The sequence below is a fragment of the Sylvia atricapilla genome, chromosome 3 (assembly GCF_009819655.1).
Source record: "Sylvia atricapilla isolate bSylAtr1 chromosome 3, bSylAtr1.pri, whole genome shotgun sequence".
Classification (NCBI taxonomy): domain Eukaryota; kingdom Metazoa; phylum Chordata; class Aves; order Passeriformes; family Sylviidae; genus Sylvia; species Sylvia atricapilla.
Window position 1 is genome coordinate 7,053,032 of NC_089142.1, and position 13,267 is coordinate 7,066,298.

The 13,267-nt window shown below is 42.5% G+C and overlaps 1 protein-coding gene across 6 annotated transcripts in view; it reads right to left on the bottom strand.

Moving 5' to 3' along the window:
* The window catches only part of MFSD2B (MFSD2 lysolipid transporter B, sphingolipid), a 43,982-nt gene extending 32,117 nt beyond the window's left edge, over window positions 1–11,865 (bottom strand). For 2 of the 6 annotated variants that reach the window (XM_066314719.1, XM_066314720.1), the window contains exons 1-3: window positions 11,607–11,864; window positions 6,247–6,363; window positions 2,276–2,400 (exon numbers count right to left, since the gene is read on the bottom strand). In XM_066314719.1, coding sequence (XP_066170816.1) covers window positions 2,276–2,400; window positions 6,247–6,363; window positions 11,607–11,648 — 284 coding nt within the window. In that variant the 5' untranslated portion in view covers window positions 11,649–11,864. Of the gene's footprint in view, window positions 1–2,275; window positions 2,401–6,246; window positions 6,364–11,606 lie in introns of all 6 variants that reach the window. The other 4 variants (XM_066314721.1, XM_066314717.1, XM_066314718.1 and 1 more) reach the window with 4 other exon arrangements.
* Window positions 11,866–13,267: the final 1,402 nt, after the last annotated feature.

Below are 13,267 nucleotides of genomic sequence, written 5' to 3' on the forward strand. Positions count from 1 at the left end.
CTACCTTCCTCTCCAAAAGCATGACTTCTTCCAGATGGTATCCAGGCACAGCCACCACCCTAAATATCTTCACAGTCACTTTTTCATGCAACTTTTTAGGAACAACCCTCTTGGTACTGTTCTCCCCTTTCCCACATTTTCCTTTTCTCTCTAATGCCAGGGAGTTTTCAAAGCCTTGCTGGAGTTGCTGAATATGTGATTGTCAGCTATTATCTCTTTTGACAAAATGTTCGACAGTATTTCAAGTCAGTGCCTGCTTCTGCCTTTTAAAGCCATTAAATAAGTGGCTGATGACTTTGTGTAATATTGAGGACAGTATTAAATGATAGTTAAACATTCACCTCCCTTACTAATGTAAAGCTTTTCTGGCAAGCTTTTCTGACTGAAAAAAATTCCATTGTTTCATTCTAGATTATTAAGAAGTCAGAAAAAATTCAAAACTACAAAGTATTTTTAAGCTAAGGGAAGCCCCATTTTCTGCTTTGTAAAAAAATGTCCTGACTCTCAAAGTCTAGGAAGAGAAGTCCCGTGAAAATATCAGCATTACCAAAAAAACCCAGACAAAATGCTCCTGTAAAGAAAGCAGCTGTTTGATGAAAGGTAGGGTTAGATAAGCACTTTTCCTGTAAGAAGTGTAAGATGTGTTGAAGTTGGTTTAAAATGAAAAGGGCTAATAAGTTCATGATTGTGCTAGGACAGGAATCATTCTAACATCACTGTAACACTAACAATAAACACATGCACTTGCTGTATTTCCAGAGAACTAAAAAAAAAAAAAAAAAAGAGAGAGAGAAAGCATCAGAATACTTCTAATGGCATTTGTATAAAATTTTCATTGTTTTCATTTTGGATAGCTTTCTTACTTGGTTAATTCAGTGGTCATTAAAAACCACACCATTTACCTGGCCTCCAACCAAATCCTGAAAAGAGAAACATCAGCAAACTCCTCTTTTCCCATGAGACTTGACAAACAGCTTAACTTCAACCTGAAGCCCTGTTCCTACTGGGCTAAGAGCAGCTGATCCCAGTCTTTTCCAACCTGTACTTGTCTTCTCTATCTTTCAGATATAAGCTGCCCATGGAGAAGTTTCTGTAGCCATAAAACTGCACAAGAGCAAGAGAACCAGCTAAAAACACGTGCACTTTTCCCTTGAAATTTCAACTTTCTTGCTCAGGACACATTCACTCTTAGATTTTTATTGTAAAACAAGTTTGTGAGTTATACCAATTTAAATTTTGCAATTAATTTAAAATGTCTTACAACACATCCATATAATGTATGAGATAAAATGATGAAAGACTCCCTATTCCAAGTAGTCAATCTCCCCTTGGCTTCCAAAATATTAAAAAACAACAAACATGCCCTGTGGCATGGATGAGCTTGAGTTCCTGTAGCATGGCCCAATCTTTTCCAATTTTTCTTGCTTCACACCTGTCAATCTTGTTCCTATATGGGCGACATTCCTAGTTCTAACCTCTCCTCAGAGCACATGGACAGCACGTGCACATGGGTAAGATGTCACAGTGAAACATCACACACTTCCTTCACAAAAAAATCAAAATCTTACAGCATCTCACTCATTGTAAGAGTCATGGTGATTTTTTAATGAACATTCTGACTGTGGGCTGTAAGAGAGGCAGGACCCTGATGAGTGCTGTGAGAAGAACCTCACACAGTGCCATGGCAGTGCTGGCTGTTGAGCCCTTTGGTGCTCTGGTGTCACATTTATTCCACATCCATGCACACATCTGTTCTGCATCTGTGCATGCATCCTTCCCTGAACTGAAAGGCCTGGGGGGTTAAAGGACCTCCTGAAAGGCTGATGTGAGATGTGAAGGCACTCTAGGATATAAGTAGAAATATGTTCTAACTTTGTGGATGAGTGAAGTCAAACTAAAGAAATCTAGACAAAAATGAAAATTCAACCACCGATTTAAGAAAGGTTTAGATCTCAGATTCCAGTTTTGCTAAATTGTAGTCTCTTGGCTTTATTTGTTTGCATCTCCAGTGGTAGAAACCTCTTCTGTGTTTTCATGGGTGAACAAGTTAAAGATGACACAGCAGTTTTTTAGCTTTTATTTTATGTATGAATACAATCCCTGAGAAGAATGAAGTGAGGTGGCTGTATAATCACAACACTCAATATCCACATATATATGTAAATTTATATATTTACATTTATTACATATATATGTAATATAATATACATATCATATTAAATATAATATGTGTAATAATATACATATTATTACATATATACACATTTATACTTACCAAGGCATGAGCCGGCCAATTTTTGTCCATCTACTTTTGCTAATAAAAAAGCCAGCAACAGGATCAGTAACTGCACCTGAGGCTTTGCCAATGAACAGCACCAAAGAGGCATGAAACGGAGTAATCTGAAAGTACAGGCAGAACACAGTAAACAAGAGCCATTGTTTCACAACACAATGAAACAGCATAAAGCAACTTTCCAGAAAAAAACACCTCAGTGTTTTAAAGAATAATGATAGTTCATTTACAAAACACGTCTGCTGCTGTCACAGAAATTCCTGTTGGTTACCCATAGCAAACAAATGAGACATTGAGATTGACGCTGTGAATTAAGGGATCAGGAGGCAAAAATGCAAGGAAGGAAATATCCAGAATGTGTTTGGGATGAGGAAAATTAATCAGACAGTCAAATAGCAAAGTCCTTGATTTAGTCATACAATTTGACCCTGTAATTACCCTCTTGCTTTTCCCCCACACATCTCCAGCTCCCCGTATCTTTATCTTGACCTGATCTAGAAATGGCAGAGGGGCTGTTTACATGCAGTAATGTTTTTTCTTCTCCTGAGAGTAACAACAAGGCTGCCAACTGGTGGCATGTGGCTGAGGAAGAGGTTGTTGCACAACAGACTTTATCCACTGGGGACTGAGTGGTGACAAATGAATTGCGTAAGGCACATCTGTTCAAATCAGAGTTGCCAGCACGTGTCCATCACATCTCACTTGGAAAACGTTCATGGATTACATACAAATAAAATGGCCAAGTAGAAAAAACCTCTGAAAACAACCCATGTGGACCGTACTTTAGTGCCTAAATAGAAATACAGTTTATCCCAGGCAAGACAGTTATTTTTTTTTCACATATATCTGTACAGAGCTTAGGAATTCCCATCACACAATGGTTAAAAAAGGTGGGTTCTTGTCCAAGTTCTCAGTTCATGTTACTGAAGTATAGTCCTGAAAAAAACCTATAGTTTTAGAAAAAATCACTGAAACCTATATAAATGTGAATGTTCCTCACACCAGTTATTGAGAGAAGCTGCTGAAAGAGCCTCTGTGGCATAAACAGGGAGAGCAGACAAGATCCCTTCATCTCTGTGCTTCAACACAGTCGTGCTCCAAAGGCCTGGAAAACACAGCTATACAATAGCAAGCTTGAGCAGGTATCCCCTGCATGCCTGCAGAGGATATTGTCTACCAGGCAGCATCACCAGGAACTCAGCTGGTACAGGTCCCCTGACTGCAGAATTTGCCGTAGGTGAAAGAAGGTGAAAGAATTTGCTCAGAGGTGAAAAAAGGGAGCAGTGATCTCTGAATGTCCTGGATGACCAGCACAAAAGGCAGGTGCTACGGACTTCTGACCATTACACTGTAGCCCAAATCAGGTGAAATTGCAGTGCCAGTCAATGTTCTGTCACCATCAGCTCCAAGACACATACTCCACCCTAGAAAGTTTGTGAGCAGGGAAGGACTGGGAAAGGCAGTGCCCAGCAGACAACAGTGACTCTCCATTCCATTGCTGCATGGTGGGATGAAGCTGAGATGAGCACTGCACTGTGTCCCAGCTCCTTGCTGATGCACCTTTGCTGGCTCCTGCCCTCCCACAGCCATCACAAGGTGACAAGTAGCCCACCAGCACCAGGCAGCCCACAGGTCACTACTGCTCCCCAAGAGACAGGGCAGCCAAAATAAGCACAAAATAGCAGCAGGAAAGAGAGAGGGGTTGAAATATTGCAGTTATGAGGGGGACAAGAACAAAAACCTACAAATTAGGTGAGTTCCACATTTTTATTTTGTTTGGGTAACTTGAACAGACTGAAAGGAAGTGGATATTAGGACACACAGAGGTGGAAGAAAACTGATGAAAAAGCAAAATCGCTTTCATGTTAGGAGTGGAGTCTGTCTAGTCACTCTGTCTTTATCATTGGTACGGGCTTATACATCCCTTGGCTGCATTTCCTTATCTCCTAAATCTAGAGAGTGTCAGTCAGCACCAATGCCAGAAACTTCTCAGTGTTAATAATTACAAGATAAAATATGCTCAATTCACCCATCTCGAAAGGAATAAAGAGCAGAGTCCTTTTATCAGAGAATTTTGGTGTTCTTCAGCAATTTGTCTCAAGGATCCTATGTGGTTTGGAGTTCCATTTATATCTGTAGTCTATACAGGTAATTCAGGTGGAACAAGGAATTCAAATTGAAAAATGATAAGTTATAGAAAAAATTATTTAAAATATAATTTTCTTAGAAAGGATCCAGATTATGTATGAAAGATTACACTTGGTGACTTTCACGTTCTCTCAAGAAGTTAAAACAGTGCTGCTCTCTGAGGGGGCAAGAAATAAACCCAGGTAGTAACAATACAATTACATTCTCTCCCCTGAAAATGTGTGGGAAAGAACACTGGATTTCAGAGCTATTTATCAGGCCTTGAAATAAATCCTGTCCCTGCAGGACTATTTCAGAGAACAAATTAAACCATCAGGGAACAAATAATTAAGCCCTTTAATGAAAGTGTAAGTATATCACTACAGACATTAAGCAAAATTATTGGGTTTCAAGTAGCAACTCATTAATAAAATAATTATTTTGATGTCACTTATTAACATCGTGCTCAAAGATGTGCGTATGGGACCCCAGCTTTCTGGACACAAATACATGAAGGAGCAGTCCCTTTCTTTGAGAATTTTAGATCTCTGTGATCAGCAAAGAATGGGGAAATTGCCATATTTCCAAGCACCCTGGGGAAATGGTGTTAGAGTCTTTCCCACTTATTTGCTGCTTCATCATCTCCAATGGCTTTTACTCCCATCCTTGATGTCAGTGGGCAACAGCTTTATTCTGAGCTCCTCCACCCCCCTGCTGTACCCCCAAGCTCCTTTTTCCGCCTCCTCAGATTCCACTACAATCCCTTGACATCTTTGATGCTGCTGACCAAAACTGGCTCCTTTTCTACATCTTCTGACTTTGATCTCAAGGAGACACTCAAGATGATCTCATCTGTACATGCACACCTCACTGTGTTGAAAATTTTATTAAGTCACAAGTCAGCTTTTAATACCAGGATTTTACAGGAAAAACATAAATCCAAACTTCTGGACACCTCCAGTCATAATATCCTGTCTTTAGAGGGCAAAGGAGTAATGATATCTGACCCAGAATCTCCTGTTTTTCCCAGCAAATAGGAACAGCCATCAGTGCTGAAGTCTCATCTGTAGTTTCAGAGCTGTTCTCACATTCCCTGCAATTTGGCCTCAACTCCCTAAAATCTTTTTTTTTCTATCCTAGTACCTTGTTCCAGTTACCATGCATGCACGCAAGACAATCCAAAACAGTAAAAAATTGCTTATAGATTGATTTTCTTTGTGTCTCTGATGTCCTGAATTCTAGCTGGAGCAGCTGAAAGTCAGATGAATGGGATGATTCCTAGCTTTGTTTCACTAGGTCTGCTTCTATACCAGAGAGCCACAGAACGGAGGCAAAGAACCTTCAGGAAGGATAACTCAGCTTTATTTGCCATGAAATTACCTTAGAAAAAACACATAAAAATTGTGTGAAATTATGTTGGCTACAGGGTCCAACTGGAGTGATTTTTAACTAAACCACATGAACAGAACTTCACAACCTCAACATGGTGATATTTTCAGATGTCTCGTATCTTACACTCTTTGACTCCTGACACTGAGAATTGATTTTTCTTGTGTCTGCAAGTGCATGAGCTCTACAGTACTCAAAGTTCTAATAATGATCCCAAACTAAAAGTGAACAACAGCTGTCTCAAGACAGAAAGAAAATTAGAAGGGGAAAAAATTGAAGAAGGTTATGCAGTTTCTAGGGTGCTGAACAGCTAGAGGCAATGACAACAAGACAATTTAAAATATTTATTAACCAATTCCCCTTCCATCAGTCCAAGAACATGACTGGCAATATCACAGTTAAGCCTGCAGTCTGCAAATGTTTGTTGTGCTACTTACATGGGCTATGTCCAGCAGGTAGATCTGCAGGAAGAAAGAAGCAGCACTCCCTGCCACTTGGTTTGGGGCACCTCCTATGGCATAGCACAGTTTGCTGCACATCGAGAGCCTGTGTCCCTGTGTGAGTGGAAGCAGAACAAACCATGAGTAAACCAAGGTGCACAAGTTAAAAGCTACTACAAAAGTGATAAGGTTAAAGTCTATAGTTAACACCACTTTCATGCCATTTGCTTCACAGCTATTCCACTAATAAATCCATATGCCCTCAACCCCTATCATCAACAGGCATTTGGGGTGCTCGTTACTTTGATTTTTAATGGGTTTGTTCTCTAATTCAGCCCCTGAAAACAGATTACAGTGTTTCTAAAAGTGAGTTGTGGTGACCCTCAGGCTTATCTACCTTCCTCTCACAAGCTATTAAAAGAAACAAGTCTACAAACAAGCAAGAAGCAGCAGAGAAGTGCTACACTATTATTTGGCCTTGGTTTTGTCTCTTAATGATAAATTCATAATTATTAAAGCTTGCAAACTTCTACTTTAAAAAAACATTTATTTTATTAAACTTTCAGATAATAATTGATAAATACTCTCCTACCACAGCAATTAAACAACAACATTCACAGAAAATTCCACAGACCAAACAGATCCCAAACATTCGTGTTTTGTTTCTTCATCACAAAATGCTGGTGTGACACTGGGAAAGTCACTTGACTTTGAACATCTTCCTTTTGACTTGACTTTTATATATTTTTGTGAAAATTGGCAACATATGGCGAGTGATTTTGGGCCCAAGATTTTTTTTTAGAAAATCATTCCAAATGTGAAATATAAAAAAATTTTGCAAAACTGTACTATCATTTGTCATTTCATGTTTGAAAAGTACCATAAGCATGCAAGAACATTCTCAAATATAATAGTCAAATAAGATTAATATTGAAAAAGTAAGGTTGCATACCAGTAATTAAAATACAAAAATTTTCACAGTTTCTAATAGAGATGCTAATGAAGAACATAGTTTGTTTTCTTTTTTCCAATAGTAGAAGTTCCAGGACACTGGAAAGCTTTAAAAAAAAGTAAGATTTAATTTTATGCCATAAAATTCAAAATTAGGAAAGAAAAAGACTTTTTGTTAACCTGTACTCCTTTCAGAGGGACAACACATCAAATGAAATTTTTAACTTTTAGGTCTTCAGTCCCTCTTTAAAATTCACTGTCAACAGAAACCAGGAAACATGAAGAGGAGCAGCAATATTAATCCTGGGCCTGCCTTCTCTCTCAACTGACTACACAAGCCCTGAATTCTTATGTTAGATCAGGATAAAAATAGAGATATGGAAATGAAATTTGCCCCAATGATATTCTGACACATTACCTAATTTCTGAACATTTTAAAATTTACTAACTCATCATCTTTATTCTGTGACAGTTTCAAGAAGTTTTAGACTTCTAGGCAGTGCCTTTCATCATCTAAACATTTCCCTTTGTACTGTTTTATCAGAGTGGGTGTGAACAAACAAGCATGAGTATCAAGACTCCTTCCTTTTTGTGTTTTCCCAGAAAAAGACAGGGTGGGATCCCATTGCTACACCCAAGGAAAGTGGACACTGTAAAGGCATGAGCTGCAAAATGTTATCACCACAGCAGGCCTCACTTTACACTGCACTGGCAACTTTCTTCTTTGCAGGAAAAAAAAGGTGTGATAAACAGTCACAAGACAGACTTCATCATAACAATGATACTATTTAATTTGGTAAGAGATTGCAAATAAAACAAACAGACTATACACATATTTGCTGTCCAAAGTAACTCTTCATTTTCCATACATAAGTCCCACTACATATGAGCTTTACTAGAGTTGTGAGTCCACAGAATTTTGCTAGCTTGACCCCTTGCCATCCCCTTGAGCTTTACTCCAGGGGCTGTGTACTTTAAAACTTTGTCTCACTTTTTTATTTTCTTAGTGATTTCCTTTTTTGAGTTTTATTTTTGAGTCATTAAATTACTTTAAAAGTTTGCATTCCCTTGATACTTTCCCTCCTGATCTCCAAGCATTGGCAAGATAACTTTTATCTGAAATCAAGAGATATAAACCACTGCTGTGCAAATGCTGTATCCTACTGCAACCTCAAAAACGGAAAAAAACTTTTAGATCCCTAATGCTGCTTTCACACTTACTTTCACCAGTAATTTTCATGGACTCACAGAACGGTTTGGGTTGGAGAGGACTTCTGAAGATCATCCAATCCAACCCCTCTGTAGGGACACTCTCCACTCATCCAGGTTGCTTTGAGCTTCACCCAACCTGGCTTTGAACACTTCTAGGGATGGGGAAGCCACAGCTTCTCTGGGCAAGTTGTGCCAGGGACACACCTTCACAGTAAAGAATTTCATTCTTACATGCTTCTTTTAGTTTGAAACCATTGTCCTTTCAATAGCTAAGACTGCAGTAAAACAGAAAAAGTAAATACCTCTATATAATATATATGATTCCAAAATGGTTTTAGAACATGAAGAATGTCAAGTTCTTAATAACTAATCTAATTAAAGCTATGGTACTCGAAATGGTCAACCAAGATCTAAACTTAAAGGCTGTAGGTAGTACTTCTGTCTTAACAGCAGTTTCATGGTTAGAAAATTGACAATCATAGTACATTTTTTCGAAGTCTAACTGCAATTACACACACACCCAGAATGCTGCTTAACTACTCCCTGAACCATGCTCCCAGATCACCTTGAAGCAAAGTTAATACTTTGGTCACAGCAGTAGTTAAGTTTTAATTAAATTTTGGTTATGAAAGTTATTTTCAGAATAAAACAAGCTGTCAGATACTCATGGCATACAGAGGTGTTCTGTCTGGTCACCCACAGAAACACAGGGAACCTGCAGTTCATGAGCTCCCTGGAAGGTAGGTTACATCCCAATCACTGTTCCATATCTGTTTTCCTTTTATTTTGCCTAATTGCTTTTGGAACTTGTTTGCACATTAAGCCATAAACACCACAGCAGCTCTGCGTGGAAATGACACGTACTGTGAAAGGAAATGCTACTGTCTCTGCATATCTGCTGTCTGGTAATTTTATTGAGTGTCCCTGGGCTTCTAGCTGCTGAGAAGCAATCCTTCAGACTCTTCATTCTGGTGTGTCTTTCAAAAAGATGCAGCCCATAATAGAATTTTGCCTCTACATGTTCAATTCATATGGTAAGAACCACGTTTTCTGCCTCAGTACACAAATAGAAAGTGGTAAAATGAAGGTAGGACTCTGCACCAGTAAAGCTGAAGCATTCCCTTCTCTCTAACTCCCTACAATTAAGAGCACAGGAGATGCACGTGGCAGCTGTCTGTTCCAAGATCTACAGGAGCAAGTCCCCCAGCCTTGGTCGGGTTTGCATGATACTGTCCATGAACGCTGACACAGAGTGTCTCGGGAAGGATAACAGTGAGCAGGGCTGCGTGGCCGTCGGCAGAGCACTGCCTATCAGCAGCTCACAGGACTTTCCTCCGAGGGCTGGGTGTCCCTGCTGCATTGCTTCCTCAAAAAACACAAAATGCTTGACCCCTGTGAAATCCAGCAGAAGTTTCTTCACCTGTGCAGGTTCCTCAGCAAGCTGAAAGTACTCCACAAATCATTAGAGACAGGAACGTGTAGGCAGTGGTCAAATAAGGAATGAAACATAAAAGTACCACCAAAATTATGTTTCGAGACCCCTGGGATGCAGTTGAACGTCAACATCAAATTGTTTCTACAAGCTTTAGGAGAAATTCAAGATGATAGCATGGGAGGTAAGAGGAAGGAAGGTGAAACAAAGTTCCTTTTTTTTTGTTCTCAGATTAACTGGAAAATTTCGCACTTATACAGGCTCCCATCATATCGAATTTAATTGTGTTTCAAGGCAAACCAAGAAAGCATAGTAACTGAGAGATTTGATTTTGCTCCTTAAATAGAAAGCTTAAATATTGTTATGGAAAGTTAATGCTTCTCCTACCCTGTAGTTCCTTTATTTTTAATTCTCTTGTAAGTTAAAACCATACTTGTAAATTTTCCCTTCCCCAACAGAACAGAAATTGAATACAATATTTATAGCAGAACATCTTATTTCTACAGAAAGTGTTTCAGCTCATGGAAAACAGCTCAGCAACTGTTATAGGCATAGGGAGCAGCCACATTTTGTCCTAAGCTATTCCTTATCAGCGGAGCCCAGAACTGAACCAACAAGTCATTTAAAAGCAGTAAGAACAGAGAGTGAAACCTGTGACTCAAAGATAAATGCTAGTCTAGGTTTATCTGAGAAACAATGAAATGTAGCTAGCGAGGAGCAGCTTTTGAGTCAGCTTTTCTCTCAACGTGGAATTAACACTGGTAATGTTTCTGTTCTGTGAGTGACCAAACAACTGCCCCTTGAAAGCACGAGTGCTGCAGCCTCGGGTGGCATCGCAGGTCCCTCACACCGAGCATCTTGAGGGCTGGCTTCAGGTTTCTTAGTGACATCAGCCCACCCTTGAGAGGAGGAAAACGGGAGCAGGGCTTGTGAGCACACACCTAGGAAAGGGCGCGTCAGTAAGGTGGGATACAGGCGGTGCTTTCTCGGGATATTCTTGCAGCTGCTGGCAACGCAGCTCTGAGGAACTCCGTGAGACACAGACGGTGTATCTGTGCCACATCTGCAGATTTACGCCGCGAATTCACCCAGATGCTTCCCAACCACAAAAATTCAACCCCGAACAGGACGTGCCAGGTGTCTGAAGAGCTCCATGGGCTGAATGCCTCAACATGCCGTGAAAGGCTTCCTCACCCGCTCTCTTTGGAAGCTGCCCCTTTCCAGTTTCACCTGGTGCTCCCTCAAGAGCCACGGAGTTGGGGAATCCTCGCTCCTCCTCACCTGCCTCCCACTCCTACCGCGGCGAGCACCGAGGCTGAGGAGGCAGCGTGAGAAACCTTCGCTCACACCACACCACAGCCCTGGAAACCGGGAGTGTCCGAGGCTCCGGGAGAGCGAACCCCTCCTGCCTGGGTCCGGGAGGCAGCAGGAGGGGACAGGAGGTGGGAAGCGAAGGCGCTTTCCCCTGGCAGAGCAGCGGCCAGGGAGCGAACCCCGAGCAGGGCGCACACCGGGCTCACGGCGCTGCCCGGCGGGCAGGGGCGGCGGGAAGGGCTCGAGAGCTGTTCCAGGTGCTCCAGGTGCTGGGGCGGCGCACGAAGCCCCGCACAGACCTGGGCTGCCCCAGCCCCGCCGAGCCCCCGCGACCCGCCCGCGATGGAAGCGAAACGCCGGCGTGGCGGGACCCCGCTGCCGCCCCGGGCTGTGGCCGAGGGGCTCCCCAAGACCCCCGACAGCCGCCCTGCCCCTCGCAGCCCCGTACCTCCTGCTCGCCCGCCGGGGTGTCCCTCGCAGCCCCCGCCATGGCACCGCCGACATCCCACCCCGTGCGACACCTGCGTGCCCGGGGCGGGGCGGGGAGCCGAGGGACAGCGGGCGGTGTCCTCGCCGCCCTCTCCGAGCCCTGGAGGGGCCAAGGCGCCGGCGCTGCCCTCCCGGCCCGGGGCAGGGGACCTCCCGCACCCTCCGTCTGTTCCGGACGGCTCCGCGGGGCAGCTCCCGGCCGTCACAGCTCCGCAGGGTGCGGGGCTCAAGGCACGGGGGTGGAGGGGCCCGGGGCTGTTTTCATCCAGCCCCAAAACGCCGCTTCTGCCTCTTGAACTGATGCGCGGTTTCCCGACACGCAGGGGTGTAGAGCCACGCCGGACAGCAACGCTGTCAGCTGGACAGATCACACAAGAGCCGCCCTTGAGCCGGGCCACGCCGCGGGCAATTCTTCCTTTGGGGCGGTGGGAGATTGTGAGGGGCTGCCCAGGGAGGCGGCGGAGGCACCGGCCCTGGAGCTGTTTAAGGAAATGGATGTGGCACGCAGTGGCATGGTCCGGCTGACAAAGTGCTGATCAGTCATAGATCGGACTCGATCTCAGAGGTCTTTGGCAACCTCACTGATTCTGTGATTCTGCTGCCCCCGAGCCAACACTCTTATCTAGGATACACGAGGTCACCACCACCCTGCCCCTGGGAAAGCGCTCTTGCACGCATGCTCTGCATCAGAAGAAACACAAATTGCATTTTGTTAGTATGAACCCTTTCAACAGTGAGGTAGCCTAAGAGAAGAGGGTTTAACGAAGCCAACAGGACTTGTAACCTGCTTGTCTTGGGGAGATGATGACTAAACAATCTCTACACCCGGGGCTTTTTGGCGTGACTGATTCAAAGAGCTCTGCTACTGACAGGGTCACCTGGTGGGTACTGGGCAGGCACTGCAAACCCTGCCATGAAGTACTGACATTTAAATCCTGAGCAGCCTCCTTTGCTAAGAATAATTATAGCAAATCTGAAAATTCTGAAAGAACAAGGCATTAAAGAATTTTCTAAAAAACAGACCTTTAACAGAAAACAGAGATTCTGGCCTTAACACACCTTACTGAAAATTCTCTGAAAGGGGTCTCTAGAATCTGATGCCAGATGAGCTTCAAAACAGAGATTGCCCAGTACCAAATTAAATACAAGGCATGTATCTAACATTCAAGTTCAACATTTAGGTTGTTTTGTCTTTAGACAGTCTTCCTAACACATTAAATCCTTTTTACCTGCATTTGCATGTTTCTTCACAAAGGGAAAACTACAGAAAACATTGCTTTTCCTTGTTCTTCTCTTGGATGTTTCAGTTTTGCTGAAAAATACGTTCAGGCACAGGCTTTACTCAAAATAGCAAAGGCTGGTGAAGAAACAATGAATAGCTGATGGTCTTTGTGTGTTTCACAAATTCTAGTACTGATCAAGCCAGTTACGCTGTTGTTTGACCAATGCACAATTGCTGTCTACAGGCACTACAGGTAGCTAATCAGTCTTTACAAACTTGTCCAAAACCAATGAGACTTAGGAAAGTCTTCTATTAATTCCAAAGATTTTTCTCCAAATTAGGAAATATTATTCAATCAGTTTCTTGCCTTTTTAAAAAGGCATTTACTAATCCAGCAT